This window comes from Stylophora pistillata, chromosome 9 (assembly GCF_964205215.1).
Source record: "Stylophora pistillata chromosome 9, jaStyPist1.2, whole genome shotgun sequence".
Classification (NCBI taxonomy): Eukaryota; Metazoa; Cnidaria; class Anthozoa; order Scleractinia; family Pocilloporidae; genus Stylophora; species Stylophora pistillata.
The window spans coordinates 4351471-4368553 of NC_142527.1; the positions used below are offsets into that span (position 1 = coordinate 4351471).

Here is a 17083-nt window from a genome sequence, read left to right on the forward strand (position 1 = left end):
TTGATAAAATCGAAGCCAGAAATATTGGTATCAATGTTTCATATACATAACTAAGTCTCTTTTAGATATTTCAGTTTGGAAACATGTCGTGACAACAACAGTTGCGTGTAATCTTTGCTATCAAAGCGGCCTACAGATGTATCAGCACATTTTATTCTCAAATAGTTCAAATAGTTTTTCTGCTTTAATAACTGCAGTAGTTCCCTTAAGACGCGCACTATTGATCGCAAATATTGTAAGAAATGTGACGGGAAACAGATGTAATTAAATATCGAGCAATACTAATGATCAAGCGATTAAAATGCCATTGAGTCCTTTTTAAGAAAACTTATCAGACATAAATGATCCGTGCTGCTTGGATGAGACACTACAATTTACAAGGTAAATGGGCCGTCAAATTACCAACGCTGGGTTATGATTACGGGTTATGATCATTGTTCATGAGAACGTGACGTTGCGTTACATTTATAGTGTTTTTAAAATGAGTGACAGGGATCAAATGTCAAGTACTTTTACTTCGTTCGAGTTTTGCCTTAAAAAGATCGAGTATTCGCCAAGGATGTTTTGTCCTTAGTCAGAATAAAGTAAAACTTTGAGTTCAACCGCGGATTTATTGAGTCGTTCTCAACATTTTTTGGCGACCCTGCCAGGACAGCATGAGCTAGTGGAATGTATCGAGGTCAAGGTTTGTTATTCGCATCGCTTCGCGTCGTGTTTGGATTTACCCGGGCTTTTCGCATCCTTTCGCCTCGTGTGTGCAGGGGATTTTGCAATCTTGGATGCGCCGTTGGAATTGACCGAAGGATTTATCTGGATTTAAGCGGATAACTTCGTGCTCAAGGTTTGTGGTTCGCACCGTATTTGGATTTTGTTATTCGCTGTCATCGCTTCGCATGGTAATTGTATTAGATTCTGTGTTGGATTATTCAGTCACTTAGCCATCTTGAATTTCGTCTTTTGGGAATTTACAAAGGAATTATGGTGGAGTTACGTCTTAACGAGAAGCTTTCAGACACCGCCTAAAACCCTGATAGGTTTTGTTTCATGTGTTTTCGCTTCAAAGTTTTTGTTGTTGTGCATCGTTATTTCGGCGTGGAACTATCATTCATTGGAGTTGCTCGCGGAGAATAAACAATCGAATGAACGAGGTCTAGAACACTATAGAGCATTTGACAAGGGTTTTTCTTTACATCGTTCCATTATGCCGACGACAGGAGAGTCTGAAGGAGCTAACGAAGAGGAAAGAATTCTAGAACTTAAACGAGAGAAGAGAGGCAGGAAGACTGTAGTTACTAAAACGCGCCACAATTTAGAAAGACTGAACGCGAGTGGCGAAGATTCCGGGTCAATTGAAGATGGAATCGAGACATTGTGGGCGGTAATGGATTCATGCCTCACCGTTATGGAGGAACTGCAAGGAGTTTATATACGCTTAGGAGACAATGAAAACAAGAAGGCGGTCGCTGAAGAGGCAGAGGATCTGGAAAAGGAAGTACACAGTGTCATTGAAAAAGCGGAACAGGTAATTAAGAACATCTTGGAGAAAAAACATGCAAATGCAACAAAAGAGACATTGCTGCAAATGCCCTCGCCCACGTCACCTGCTCAATCAACGCATTCGCCCGCCCACAGCCAGTTGTCAAGTTTAGATAACTCAGGTAACAGTAACCAGCGACTTAAACCTTTAAAAGTACCAGTGTTTAGTGGTGAGAAAAGTAAATTCGAGGATTTCTGGGAGATGTTTTTGAGTCTTGTCGACCAAGGGGTGGAGCCAACAAATATTAAAATGGCTAGATTGAGACAGAGCCTTACAGGAACTGCTCTCGAGGTCATCAGGGGCCATTAGGAGTTTCAGAACCAGAGTACAAGAAAGCTAAGGAAATTCTTCAGTCTTCATTCTTCTTCAGTCTTCATTCTTCATCAGAGGTCATTAGGAGTTTCAGAACCAGAGTACAAGGAAGCTAAGGAAATTCTTCAGTCTAAATTTGGTGGTGAGCGAAGAAGGTTACAGGCATATATGGACCAGATCGAAAAGATGTCTCCTTTGAAGAGCAATGATGTCCAGTCATTCGAACGATTTGCTGACCTTGCTCGCATAGCTGTTGTGAAGTTGCAAGCAGAAGGGCGTGGTGGAGAGTTGGAGGATGGTGCACTACATACTTTGTTGGTGAGAAAATTTGCGGACAGTCAGGTTGTAAGCTACAGTCGTTGGCTCAGGGAGCACAAGAAAGACAGGTCTGTGTTAAGCTTGAGGGATTGGTTGAAGGAGGAAGTGAAGATCCGAGTTGAGGCAGTAGAGATGGCACATGGAATCGACGCTGAAATTGTTGGGGCTGCTATGGACAGTGGCAAACAGGCTGATAAAGGTGGTCGGATCAGGAATTTGTTCAGTGAAGGTAATCGCTTCGGTAAGGAACCAGCAGTGCCTACAAGCAAACCACCATGTGTGTACTGTGGAGGAAACCATGGAGTGTGGAGCTGTAGACGTTTTCAAAATATGGGAGTGATCGAAAGTTGGAATGTCGCAAGGGATAAACGACTTTGTTTTCGTTGCCTGGCAAGTGATCATGAAGGAAGAGCTTGTACTAAGGCTTGACTTTGCAACATTAATGGTTGTAAAAGAAATCATCATCACTTATTGCACGGCCTCGTACAGGGTAACCCAAAGGATGGGAGAGTGGTGTCTCCACGGGAGGGGGCACCCGCTCACACACACACACATCGACTTCCAGGCAGGAGACAGCAACAGAGACAATTTCTCTTCGTACCGTGCCAGTGTGGTTAAAAGCAAATGATTGCAGGGTGAAGGTGAATACGCTTCTGGATGATGGTTCAAACGAGACCTTTATTAATGAAGAGGTCGCAGGAGTTCTTGGCCTCAAGGAAAGATACCACACAGTTACAGTTAATGTTTTGAACAATGAGGTGGAAACACTCCAGTCAATGCCATTGGACGTGACGATTGAGAGCCTTGATGGGGAGTTTAGTAAAGACATTAAAGTAAAGACTTGCCCTAAAAGGGTAACTGGAAACTACAAGGTAGAGAACTGGAAACAAAGTAAGGACAGATGGCCACACCTTAGGGAATGTGACTTTGCTGAGCCGGCTCAAGAAGGCCTTGTGGATTTGTTGATAGGAGTGGACAATGCAGAGTTGCATTATTCCAGAGCAGATGTACGTGGTGGGGAAGGGGATCCAGTTGCTCGCCTGGGGCCTTTGGGGTGGACATGCATTGGCTCACCAGAAGGGAAGCAGTGGACAGGAGCAAGGGCACACATTAGCCGTACTTTGTTTACCAAAGACCTCAATATCAGCGTCAGCGACGTTTGCTGTGATGTTGATCGTGCTTTAAAGAAGTTCTGGGAGATAGAAAACTGTGGTATTGAGAGACTTGACACTGTGATTTTCACCGAAGAGGAGAACACAGCCATGAAGAAAGTGAAGGAATCAATTAGTTACACTGGAAATGGGTACAAGGTGGGAATACCGTGGAAAGAGGATAAGCCTCTGTTACTTGATAATCATCACACAGCATTATCCCGGTTGTGCAGCACAGAACACAAATTGAAGAAGAACTGTGCCCTAGGAACAGAGTACTCGCAAATCATCCAGGCTTATATCGAGAAAGGTTACTTGCGAAGGGTCGAACCAGATGAGCCGTTGCCACCGGAAGTTTGGTATTTGCCTCACTTTCCAGTCATCCGTATGGACAAAGCTACAACTAAAATACGCATTGTGTTCGATTGTTCTGCAAAAACGGACGGTGTGTCATTGAATGATGCCATTTGTGCTGGACCTAAATTGCAGAAGGATTTGTTTGATGTGCTTATTCGGTTCAGGAGGAACCCCATAGCTTTGGCATGTGACATTAAGGAAATGTATTTGCAGGTGGAGATTGAAGAGAGAGATCGTCCTTACTTTCGACTATTGTGGAGGGACCTTGATTCTAGTCGTGAACCTGATGTCTATGAGTTCAGTCGAGTAGTGTTTGGTAAAAACTCTGCAGCAATGGAGGCTCAGTTTGTTGCTCAAGAGAACGCCAGAAGGCACCAGGATGAGTATCCATTGGCAGCTGAAACTGTACTCAAATCCACTCACATGGATGATTCGATTGATAGTGTGGAAACGGTGCAAGATGGCATTCAATTGTACAAAGAGATGGACAGTCTGTGGGGGATTGCAGGCATGAAAGCAAGGAAATGGATATCGAATTCTCTGGAAGTCGTTGCAGCCACGCCCGAAGCCGACAGAGCTACTGAATTGCCGATTACTGCGGGGCAGGAACCTGTTGTCAAGACACTTGGTATTTCCTGGAATTGTACGGAAGATACGTTTACTATTTCGACTTCAAACATTTCTACAGAGCTTCTAGTGACAAAGCGAAATATACTGAGGAAGGTCGCGACTGTATTCGACCCACTCGGGTTTGTGGGCCCTTTCGTCGTCAAGGCCAAAATCATACTTCAGGAATTATGGGCAAGGGGTTATGACTGGGATGATGTCATTCATGATGAAATCGCAAGTAGAATCGGAAGTTGGTATGGTCAGCTTGGGAGGCTAGGTGATGTGCAGGTGCCTAGATGTTTGCGTGAAGCAAAGGAGGTAGTCGCTAAGAGAGTCATCACGTTTGTGGATGCTTCACTGCAAGCTTATGGAACTGTTGTATATCTACAGTGCGTATACAATGATGCTACCGTTTCAAGTCGATTAGTCGCTTCAAAGGGTAAGGTAGCACCGTTAAAGCCTATGACAGTGCCTCGGTTGGAACTTGCAGGAGCTGTATTGGGTTTGCGATTGACACAGCATTTAACGTTGGTACTTGGGCTGTCCATGCAATCCGTGACATTTTATTCCGACAGCATGGATGTATTGTGGTGGATTTGGGGACATGGGCGGAGCTTTCGTCCCTTTGTGGCTAATCGTATCGGAGAGATACAAATGATGACAGAGCCATCGCAGTGGCAATATGTGCCGACAGGAGAAAATCCAGCTGATCTATGCTCAAGGGGAGCAACACCAGACCAGCTGCTAGAAAACTCACTCTGGTGGCATGGACCAAAGTGGTTACTGTTAGAGGATAAGGCTGGTTGGCCGAAGATAGATGTAAGGAGTCGCCGCGCTTCATTACCGGAATTGAAGACGCCAGACCGTAAGGAAGGGGAAGAAGGCGTTACAACTGTTCTAACATGTCGCAAGCAGAGCCCAGTGAATCGAGAAGGAAATGGAGGGGCGAAATCAAAGTGTGCAAACTGGAGGCTTGAACGCACACGTTTTTCAAGTTGGACACGCTTAGTGCGGCTACAGGCTAGGGTGTGGCGAGCGATCTACAATATGCGCAATCCAAGGGAAAGGATAAAAGGACAAGAACTGTTGCCAGAAGAAATTGAAGATGCAGAGGAGGAAATTATTAGTCGAGCACAGCTGGAGGCATTCATGAAGAGTATGTCGCATTATTGACAGGAAAGGAGATTCCAAAGAAGAGTTCACTGAGTAAGCTATGTCCCTGGCTGGACGATCAAGGTGTTCTGCGATGTGGTGATCGACTTCAATTTTCCGAATATCTTCCGTACAATGTAAGGTTTCCCATTATACTGCCAAGAGGTCAGTGGGTGACGAGACTGATAGTAAAGCATTACCATGAGTTGTCTAACCACAATGCTGGGACGAACTTTGTGCTATCGCAGATTAGCGGAAGATTCTGGATTGTTGCAGCGCGTGAGGAGATAAGGGCATGGGAGAATGAATGCAGTGAGTGCAAGAGGAGAAGGAACAAGCCGGCCACACAGATAATGGGGCAATTACCACAAGTAAGGCTGCGCTTCACATTTCGTGCATTTGACCAGACTGCGGTGGACCACGCAGGTCCGTTCACCACTATACAAGGACGTGGGCGTCAACGGCGAAAGAGGTGGTTGTGTGTTTTTACATGCTTGTCGACTCGAGCTATTCATCTCGAAGTGGCGTGGGGGCTTGATACAGCCAGTTTCCTAAATGCATTCACCAGATTTACTAGCAGACGAGGCGTACCTAAGGAAATGATTAGCGATAACGGCACCAACTTTGTGGGAGCAGTTAATGAACTCAAGGAACTTGTGGGTCAACTGGAGAAGGATAAGATTCAGGGAAGGACCGCACAGAAGGGTGTGAAGTGGACTTTTAACCCCCCAGGAGCTCCTCATTTTGGGGGGGTACATGAGGTGATGGTAAAGGCAGCGAAGAAGGCAATATATGCGGTGCTAGCTAGTAGTGATGTCACAAACGAAGAATTGATCACAGTTGTCACAGGTGCTGAGAGCTTGCTTAACTCTAGACCACTCACCTATCAGTCAGCAAATATTAAGGATGATATGCCGTTAACACCCAATCATTTTTTACATGGGCAAATGGGTGGGCAATTTGCACCAGAGAGCGTCGACACCACGAGGTTCAACCCACGGAAGAGGTGGCGCAAGGTCCAAGAACTGATCTCTCGAGTGTGGTCCAGGTGGTTGAGGGAGTACTTACCTATGCTGAATACTCGTCCAAAGTGGACCGAAGTCGTCAATGACCTCAAAAAAGGAGACATTGTGCTAGTCCTGGAACAAAATCTGCCACGAGGGAAGTGGCCTTTGGGCCGTATTGTGGAAACATATCCGGGAAAAGATGGACATTCCCGCCTCGTGAAGGTTCAGTGTGGAGAAAAGACTGTGGTGCGACCAATTCATAAATTGGTACCACTCTTGTGACTTGCTAGACTTTTAAGCGAACTTCAGTTAAGGACAAAAGAAAAAAGACTGTTATGTTTAATCGTGTTTTGCACACTGCGGTCCCCTCAGTGCGGGGAGGGGGAATGTTCAGGAGAACGTGACGTTGCGTTACATTTATAGTGTTTTTAAAATGAGTGACAGGGATCAAATGTCAAGTACTTTTACTTCGTTCGAGTTTTGCCTTAAAAAGAGCGAGTATTCGCTAAGGAGGTTTTGTCCTTAGTCAGAATAAAGTAAAACTTTGAGTTCAACCGCGGATTTATTGAGTCGTTCTCAACAATCATCAAATAAGAAAAAAACAGTTTATCTTATTTACATCTTCAAAGTTCTCTAATTTTTGGCTAATTCTCTATTTCAAGTTAATGAATTAAGGATTACCATGGCCACTTCCCATGGCCCCATCCTCACAAACAAAGATTCACGATTAATGTTCTAAAAATACCACGTGTGCAAATATTAATTTGGCCCACCACTTAAGTCTAGTTTTATTTTACATCTAACTTCTTGATACTTTCAACGGCGACGGGGCTCACATCGGGCTAAAAATCCTGCACTTGAATATTCGTTCGCTGCGTAACAGCTCTCACCTCACTCAACTAAGAGAACTGAACAACCGTGAGAAATTTGACATCATAACAATCTCTGAGACGTGGCTTAACTCCACCATCGCGTCTGCCAAGATAAAACTTGATGGCTACAAGCTTTTTCGATTAGATCGCCTACATAAAAGAGGAGGTGAAGTTTGTTCTTACATTCGCAGCGAATTCAAAATTTCCGATCGCAATTTTCATCAACATTGGTTGAGTATTCAGGTCAAAAAATCTAAATCGATTTTGGTTTGTGTAGCATACAGCCCTGATGATTGTCCTCTTAGTTTCTTAGACGACACATTGAAACCGGCCTACATTCAAGGACTTGCCCTGAACAGACCTATTGTCATCCTTGGGGATCTGAACTGTGACGATTTTGAGAGCACTCGTCGCGAATATGCAGCTCCGAATAGTTTTTCGCGCGAAATGAATCTCAAACAACTTATCGAGCAACCAACCAGGATCACCGCCACTACCGAGTCACTACTTGATATCATCTTTGTCTCTACAGCCTCATCCGTTCGCAGAAGCGGGGTCATAAATGTTCCTATCAGTGACCATCTGCCTATTTACGTTGAGCTCAAGGTGAAATCTCCAAAGCCTTCCCCTCAATATATATCAGTGCGCAGTTAAAAGAAGTATGACCCGGAACTATTTACTGCTGACTTGGCTTCATACTCTGACTCGTTTCTCTCGGTGTTCGATGGTTCTGATGTAAACATCAAGAATAACACTTTCAACAACGTTTTCCGTCAAGTACTTGACGTTCACGCCCCAGTGAATACCATCAAGATCCGTAACCGCCCTTGCCCATTTGTTACTAATTATATTAAAGAACTCATGAGGGCTAGAGACAGCCTTGATCGTCGATTTCCTCAGACGCGCGACGCTTCTGACTGGGCAAGATACAAGATCTCCCGTAATAACATCAAACGAGTCCTTATTGATGCGGAAAGGACATACACTTATCAAGAGGTTCAGATCAATAAGAGTAACCTAAGCTCACTGTGGAAAGTAATTAACAACATCGTTCCGTCGAAAGACCGAGAGAGACATGTCTACTCGAAAGACCTTAAGTCAGTTGTAAATAATTTCAACTTATACTTATCATCAGTCGGAAGTCATGCTGCTAACACCCTGCTCAGCTAGCTAATGACAATTATATCACCTTTGCAATAATATCACCTTTGCCAATTTACCTTACTTCATTTCTATTTTTGCTCACTATTTCTATTTTTATTGTTATCTCATTGTCAATCAAATTAGTTTTACATATTTCCGTTGTTACATCATACAGCTATCTATGAAGCATCACCCCAATTCTCTGTTAATTCCCACTGCACCTGAAGAAGGCTGGTTTGGCCAGCCGAAATATAGTGCTCCGTCTTAAAATTTACTTATCTACGTTGTATCGGTCTTGCCTCTATATTCATATTTCATATTCGTTATCTTGGGCCGATCAGATCATTGCTGATCCAACGTACAAGAGTAGGAGTATCGTCCACGGTTGCCTGCTGAACATTTCACAGTTCTCTTCTACCCCCTGTACTATCTACTGATGAATACTTCAACTTCAGCCCCGTGAGCTGTGAGGACGTGAGACGCGTCATCTTATCACTTCCATTAAATAAGGCCCCAGGACCAGACAAAGTCAAGGTTAAAGTGGTCAGAGACTGCCTACAAGTAGTACTGGGTTCCCTGACAGAGATCATCAACTGCTCTCTCCGTACGTCCACATTCCCCTCAGACTGGAAGATAGCTGAAGTCATAACCCTCCTCAAAGAGGGGGACCATGAAGAATCATCAAACAACCGACCGCTATCATTACTCAATTTTGCTTCAAAGGTGTGTGAAAAAATTGCTCTGGAACAATTTAGCACTTATCTTATCTCTCACAACCGCGGCTCTTCCCACCAATCCGGTAACAAGTGACTCCACTCAACTGAGACTTTGAATATCTACATCACTGATCTCCTCCTTGAGGCCATGGACAAGAAGAAAATTAGTGCGCTAATACTACTTGACCTCTCAAAGGCTTTTGACAGCATAAGCCACCAGTGGTTGCTCCAAAAACTCTCTACCATGGGAGTGTCACCCACTACGATTACGTGGTTCCAGAGCTATTTGTCTGGCCGTACCCAATCCGTGCGCATCGGCTCCATCCGGTCGGATCCGCTACTGATCACACACGGAGTTCCTCAGGGCGCGATACTTTCTTCACTCCTTTCCTACTTTTACTTGAACGATCTACCAAACGCGCCTCAATTTTGCCATCTTGAGTCTTATGTCGATGATTCTAAGGTCTTGTTATCTTTCAATGCAACTGACTCTAAAAATGCCAAGACGAATTAAGCTCGAGGAGGACTTACAAAAAGTCGCTATTTGGTGTTGCGAAAACCAGTTGCTAATAAACCCTGATAAAAACGAAATTTATGCTGATTGGCACAAGGCAGCTGATAAATAGACATTCCAATGATTCCTCGGTGTCATTCCTGGGGAGGTCCCTTACCTCTTTTGACTCAGCAAGAGACTTGGGCGTGATTATTGACTCACAACTGACCTATGATAGTCACATTTCTTACTTAGTCTCTTCTTGTTTATCAAAACTAGTCCAGACCAACAGAGTTAAAAACAGTTTCGACAAGGAAACACTAATGCTTGTTAATTCATCACTGGTATTCAGTAAAATGTTCTATTGCTCAACAGTGTGGTCACATACATCCTCCACTAACATAAAGAAACTGCAACTGATCCAAAACTTTGCTTGTAAGATCATCACCGGTTCCTGGAACTACGATCATGTTACTCCCCTATTGCACCAACTTAGCTGGTTGTCAGTGAGTCAGACACTACAACTTGGAGATACAGTTATGGCCTATAAGTGTGCCAATAATTTAGCACCCGACTACTTATGTAACAAGTTACAAAAACATACCACCATACATGATCGAGCCACGCGGCATAGCAACAAACTTCAGATCCCCTTTCTATAAGTCCGCGAACAGTCAACAAACCTGTGCCTATAGAGCAGTTTCACTATTAAACTCCCTGAGTAGTGACCTAGTGAACTTGCCTTCAGTAAAATCACTGAAACATTCTTTGAAGGACTCCCTAAGAGGGGCACATTAATAGTCTTTGTATGATACTCACTGGACATATATATATATTTTTTATTTTTATTACCCTATTTTAAGTAGTTCATTTTTTATTGTAAATTGTCTACCATTGTAAATAGTTGCTGAAGAGCCTGTACAGGAGTAATTGTTAAAGTTCATTCTTTCATTCAATGTGAAATCATTTGATGTGAAATTACTGTTCACAAGTATTCCACTTCAATTGGCATTACAATGCACTGAGACTGCAATCCGACCTACCAACTCACTACCGCTACCGACAGACGACATCATGGACTTGCTAAACATTTGCCTAACGTCTACTTACTTTCAGTACAACGGTAAATGCTACAAACAGTTACACGGCACTGCCATGGGGTCTCCAGTTTCTGTTGTTATAGCAGAAATTGTGATGCAGAACATCGAGGAACGCGTTCTTTCGACTTGCCGACAAACGATACCACTTTGGTTACGTTACGTTGACGACACATTCACCGCCGTTCGACACGACGAAAATGACGCATTCCACCACCACCTTAACGAACAAAACACTGACATACAGTTTACCAGAGAAGTCGAAGAAAATGGCAAACTTCCTTTTCTAGACTGCCTGGTAAGCCACAACGACAACTTATTACGGACGACAGTTTACAGGAAACCGACACACACCGACAGATTACTAGACGAGTCATCCTACAACCCTACATCACACAAAGCCACAACTATCAGAACTCTAACACGACGCGCACAACTAGTATGCGACTCGACAGACAGCTTATCCGACGAGAAAAAATACCTTCACCGTGTTTTTACGAAGAACAACTATAACAACGACTTCATCCGACGAAACACTCACCGACCCACTTCCACTACCGAAACAAACGACACCGCAACTCCCACGACTACAGCAACCATACCGTACATAAAAGGCATGTCTGAAAACATCTCGCGCATCTTACTAACCTTCAATATCCGCGTCGCCCACAAACCCATCACCACACTACCTCAGTTACTAACTAACGTTAAAGACGAACCGAGGAACAGACAGGGAACGATTTATAAGATCAATTGTTCCGACTGCCAAGCCTCCTACATCGGTGAGACTGGCAGAAACCTCACTACAAGACTGACTGAACACAGACGGGCGATGAGGAAAGGTGATGTCAGCAATCACATTGCTGAACACCATCGACTTACCAACCACAACATTGACTGGGACTCTGCGCAATGCCTAACCTACAGCACTGACTATTTTCAACGACTGACTCTGGAAAGCTGGTTTACTAACTTAGAACAGACTCCCCTAAACAGATGTCAACAACTACCCGCTCCATACAAACGACTCATTCACGACATAAACATCACAAACGACCGAAAAATAACGACCTAACTTTACCGACAGATCGAAAAAGACCAATCACGACCGACTTACGTCACTTAAGTCTTACAGCCAATAACATCACGGCAAAACCAACCGATCATTTCACACGAACTGGAATGAGAACATTCTACTGACAACAATCATTCACTTGACTCTGATGATGACTTCCGCACAGGTTGTCGAAACGTCAGTAACTACCACCGACAACAGTCCTTCTCAGGACTACACTCACCCGGACGATCAGACTACACCTTCACATTCATTCATTCATAAAGGAAAACAGTCATCGGCTATTCCAAATGGTTTATGTGATCTTGACACATTTCATGCATACTTTCTCCGCGGGAATTTTAAATTCTAAAGTATTCTTTACTCGCCATGGTTGTGACAGCCTCATTTCCACTTGAATAATCAAATGATTTATGTTTGATATACCCAAGCAATGTATTTCACATATTTCTACCTTAAAAGCTTGTAGTAACGAAACAACACAAGCAAAATCTTGCGTGAACGAGCCCTTGGTGCGAATGATCGTAGGATAGTGTAAACCAACGAATGATCGCTGATGTGTATATCCACTACGCCAGATGCAACTATATTTCTCTTGTTGTTAGTGAGAATTAAATCGAGAGTAGTTTAAGATGTCCTGGCCTTTCAAGTTGGCTCATTAATTAAGCAATCAGATACAATGAAATATATGAAGTTCACATATTTTGAACTGCGGTATTAGATACGTATGATGCACGATCCTCGCAGTAGACAGCGCTATTTAAGCAATAGCGAAAATCAGACCTGAAAAAAATCAGGCCTGTACGGGATTCGCTATTGCTTAAATAGCGCTGTCTACTGCGAGGATCGTGCATCATACGTATCTAATACCGCAGTTCAAAATATATGAACTTCATATATTTCATTGTATCTGATTTATCACTTTCACGGGTTTATTACGAATCAACTTAACGGCCTGCTCCCAGTTGGCTTGTTAGCTCAATTGGTAGAGCGCTGCACTAGTATCGCAGAGGTCAGTGGTTCGAATCCCGTACAGGCCTGATTTTTTTCAGGTCTGATTTTCGCTATTGCTTAAATAGCGCTGTCTACTGCGAGGATCGTGCATCATACGTAATTAAGCAATGCAGGTTAAAAATGTCTAACAGGTCTACAAGAGATCGACCGTTTTTTGGCGGTTTGTCCGGTTCTGAAATGTCAGCATTAAAATCTCCCGCAAACAATATTGTGCTCGACAGTGTTGATGCTGCCTCGAATAGCAATGATAGCTCATGACACCATTGTGATTTAGGAGTTGACGGAGGCCGGTAAATTCCACAAACAGTGATCCAAGTTTTCCCAAGGTTAATCCTGAGAACGATAGATTCGGTTTTAAAACTTGACCACTTTTCAGAAGAGGCCCTTTTATTCGTCAAGTTCTGCCAATCGTTCTAGCTCCGATTTCACGCCATTGTCCTCACGAGAAAGTCGAGAAACGATGCAGCAGGTAATTTCTGGTCTTTCGGCTTGCCAAAGAACAGTAGAAAATCTGTAGTCAGTCCAGAGCTCAAACGAGTGGATCGAAGAAGCTGACTGACGAAGCCAATGTTAGGCCTACTCTGGAGCCTTAAGTCGCCGTAACTTTGGGCGATTCAAGGCGACTTAAAAAAATAAGTAAAATTGGCTGAAAAAACATTGCGACTTTAGCGACTTAAGGCGACTTAAGGCAACTTTAAGGCGACTTAAAATTATTTTATTTGACTGAAGTGATAAAATCAAAGTTTGCAAAAGTCTCTCCATAAACATTAACCTTAAAATTATTTACAGAATCCCTGCAATAAACACCTTAGTCATTTTGGTTACTTTTGTAACCTCATAAGTCACCATAGTCTAAAATATCCAGATTTTTCTTTTTTAAATAGTTGGTATGATACCCCTCCAGGTTTTACCGAATCTAATAAATGTAGATTAAGATGTAGATTTCAAACCAATTTAGCAAGAAAAATAATTAGACAGGATTACCACAACAGTCATTGTTAAATTATAATGTCAAAGGTAGTGAATAAATAGCCAGGAAATCAAATTAGCTTGAAATGTTTAAACAGAATTACCACAACAGTTATTGTTAAATCATACAGTCAAAGCTAGTGAATAAAGAGCCAAGAAAACGTCATGGGTTATATGCCCAACATCAAACAAACCTATAGAAAATATACACATGAAGCCACAATTTTAAGTTAAGAAAAGAGACATGATTTACATAAAACTATCAATAAGTTTTCCTCATAATTAAAAATAACTTGATTATTTTACAAAGCCTCACAAATTGTAAAAATTGTTATCTTAGTAAACTTGTCTCCCATATTTTTGCCACTTGCACTGTCAATTTTGTAATCTGAATGTTTGGCAAGTCGCATACCTTTCCAACAACATCCAAAATTGCGCGGTCCTTTTCAGGGAACCAACCAATTTGTTCGTTCTCCTGCCTCATTTAGACAAAACACTCCAATACCATGCTAAGAACCATATGCTAAGATCTTTCTCCACTGTAGATCGGATCTGAAGGACCTTCCAAGCGTTCAAGTTTTATTTTTAGCCTCTCCAAGCTGATAACTGGCTCTAAAGTATCCGCCATTTTAATTCTCCCAGCAACCTCTGCGCTGCTACCTAGTTTCCACGCTTCGAAGTTAAGAGCGGGACAACACTATAGGGTTTCTCTCGCCAAGTACGCCCATTTCATTGAAGCGGTCGCTCAGTTAAACTTTCAGAGTGAATATTTACAGCTTTTTGATGATTTTTCTTTTTTGCACAGATAAATCAGTTATTTCTCTGTACACTTTTCAGCAGGCTCGCGTGCGTGTTGTTCTCACGTGCACCTTGGTCACGGGACAAAACTTAAGTCACGTGTTCTGGCGGCCATGTTTGCTGTAAAAGGCTTTTCTTGGCTTAGAAGTGGTTCATGTATGTTGATCATCAAACTGACGAAGATGAAATGTACAAAACGACTATCAAAGTCTCAAGAATGATAAATATTTACGCCGTTAGTAGGTTCATCGAGCTACAAAGTTCAAATGTTTTCAGTTGGTCAAGGGTGGAAGTAGCTAGTACAGATTAATGGGTTTATGCTGGAGAAATGGCCTACTTTTGTTATTCTTTTACTCTGGGTAAGTTAAGTGGATAAAATTTAGCTTCATTTAAGTTTAGTTGACCTTTGATAATGTTATTTATACTGCTCAAAATATAAGTGAGTGGCAAGAATTGAGCCTTTCTCCAGAATACCTTTCTATCATTTTATCTTGATGATCTGGTACTGTAGGTTTTGTGATTCAATATTTATTATATCCTGATAATAATACAGTGTCAACCCTTTTATCAACTTTTTTCATCATGAAATACAAGACAGAAATTTTGTTGAAACAGATAGCTGTTTTGGTAAGAAAATAGAAGACTATACATTGTCATATTCCCTACATTATTGTCTACGCGTAGGAATTACCCATGCCAGCATAGGGGCTAGACAGGTGCATGACTAATTTCACATGGAGTTTCTATGTATATGGAAGCCATTGCCCACCTCACAATAACAATAATTAAACTCATAGTCCATGGCAGGGTTACCTCCCCCCTGCCAACCAGTACCCATATTTACACCTGGAAAAGGTGAGGCACTTTGAGCTTACAGTATCTTGCCCAAGAACATAATTCAATGCTCCAACATTAGACACCAAAACTGGACTAATGTCGAGTCCAGTGCACTAACTATTCAGCCACCATGCCTCTTCCTCTGATCCTTGATTAAAGTGGGGTGAATGGGGTCAATTGGGATTAGGGTGGAACCCTAATAACATTGCATAACCAATAGCGACTTAAGGCAACTTTAGGCGACTTAAGGCAACTTAAGGCAACTTAAGGCAGCTTAAGGTGCCAGAGTAGGCCTAATTCTCTTGACAGCGAAGTGCCAGGTGAATCATCATCTAGGGGCGATCATGTAGCGATCATGTACTGATCAGTCAACCCGATGGTGGTGGCCGTGGAATAAAGAGAAAGAGAACTAAATCATCGCTCGTCGTTAAAGTAAGTATGCTTTTTTATTATTTCACTACATATATGTCTGGCGATCAGCATAAAAACGGTGTTTGGTAGATCAATCGTACCAATGTCATTATTTACATTACAATAGCTTAATTGCTATATCCTATACAGGGACGTGGCGTCCATATACGCACGTACGCTCGTGCGTGCAGCAGAAATCTGGGAAAAAAATTTATTCCCTTCTGGCATTTGTCACAGTTACCAAAGAATAGGACCGATTTTGAATTTGGAATTATATTGGCGCATGTGTTTGTTTTTCCATTGCCTTTTCATCAATCCGTAAACGACAAGAAACGCTATTTGGCTTCCTAGACTTATTAACTCTCTAGATATTTTGAGAAGCCAATAGCCCTTTTAGCTTTAAAACTCTAGAGATGGGTAAAATAAAAAACTAACTACTGCATTTTTCATCGAATTGTTTTATAAAAAAAGAAAGTTCCGCGGAAAGTGTTCGAAAATCAAAAAAGTTCCAAAATCAATTACTATGATAAAAAGAATAGAAGGGGTGCAACGACGTGCGACTCGGCTTATGTTACCCGATTTTAGCCATAATGAACGCCTAAAACGTCTCAACCTGCTACCACTGGTTTACCGCAGAGAAGTCAAGGTTCTTTCAACTTTTTATAAACTGAAGTGCGGGCATTTTAACTCTTCACTTAATTCGTACTTTCAATTTTGTTCACATGAGAGATTAAGATCACATGCAAGTAATAAACTAAGAATTAATAGATTCAGGACGGAACTTTTTAAGGGAACATTTTTTAATAGGATTCCGTATCTATGGAACAATCTGCCTGATGCATTGAGGACGGCCAACTGTAGTGTTTCTTCTTTTAATTATTATTATTATTAAGAGACTATGCACTATTTTTTATAACGATAGGGTTTTTTGACCCTGAGCACCCCCGTACCACCTGGGCTAAACCAGCACTTAGTTAGTAATAAAGGCTAATAGTTTCTAAAGAAACTGTTTGGGGCTGCGTCGGTGGGGGTAACGAAATAATTTGAATATATCAACAAAGTTGAAATGGCAAATTGGCCACCGTAACGATTACAAAAGCTGACGTTTCGAGCGTTAGCCCTTCGTCGGAGCGAATAGGGGAATTGTGGGTTGTGTGCGCTTTTAAAGGCAGAAAAAGGAGCTACGTGATTGGTGGGAACATGACAACGAGAAAA

At 42.3% G+C, this 17083-nt stretch overlaps 2 protein-coding genes across 2 annotated transcripts; both read left to right on the plus strand.

Annotated features, from left to right (window-relative positions):
* Positions 1-2813: 2813 nt before the first annotated feature.
* LOC148722869 (uncharacterized) lies at positions 2814-5464 on the plus strand. The gene has a single exon (XM_088734049.1). The coding sequence runs from the start codon at positions 2944-2946 to the stop codon at positions 5455-5457; it is 2514 nt and encodes an 837-aa protein (XP_088590175.1). The 5' UTR covers positions 2814-2943; the 3' UTR covers positions 5458-5464.
* Positions 5465-5789: 325 nt separating this feature from the next.
* Positions 5790-6725, plus strand: LOC111338676 (uncharacterized). The gene has a single exon (XM_088733423.1). It carries the CDS (start codon positions 5790-5792, stop codon positions 6723-6725), a length of 936 nt encoding a protein of 311 aa, XP_088589549.1.
* The last annotated feature ends 10358 nt before the right edge of the window (positions 6726-17083 follow it).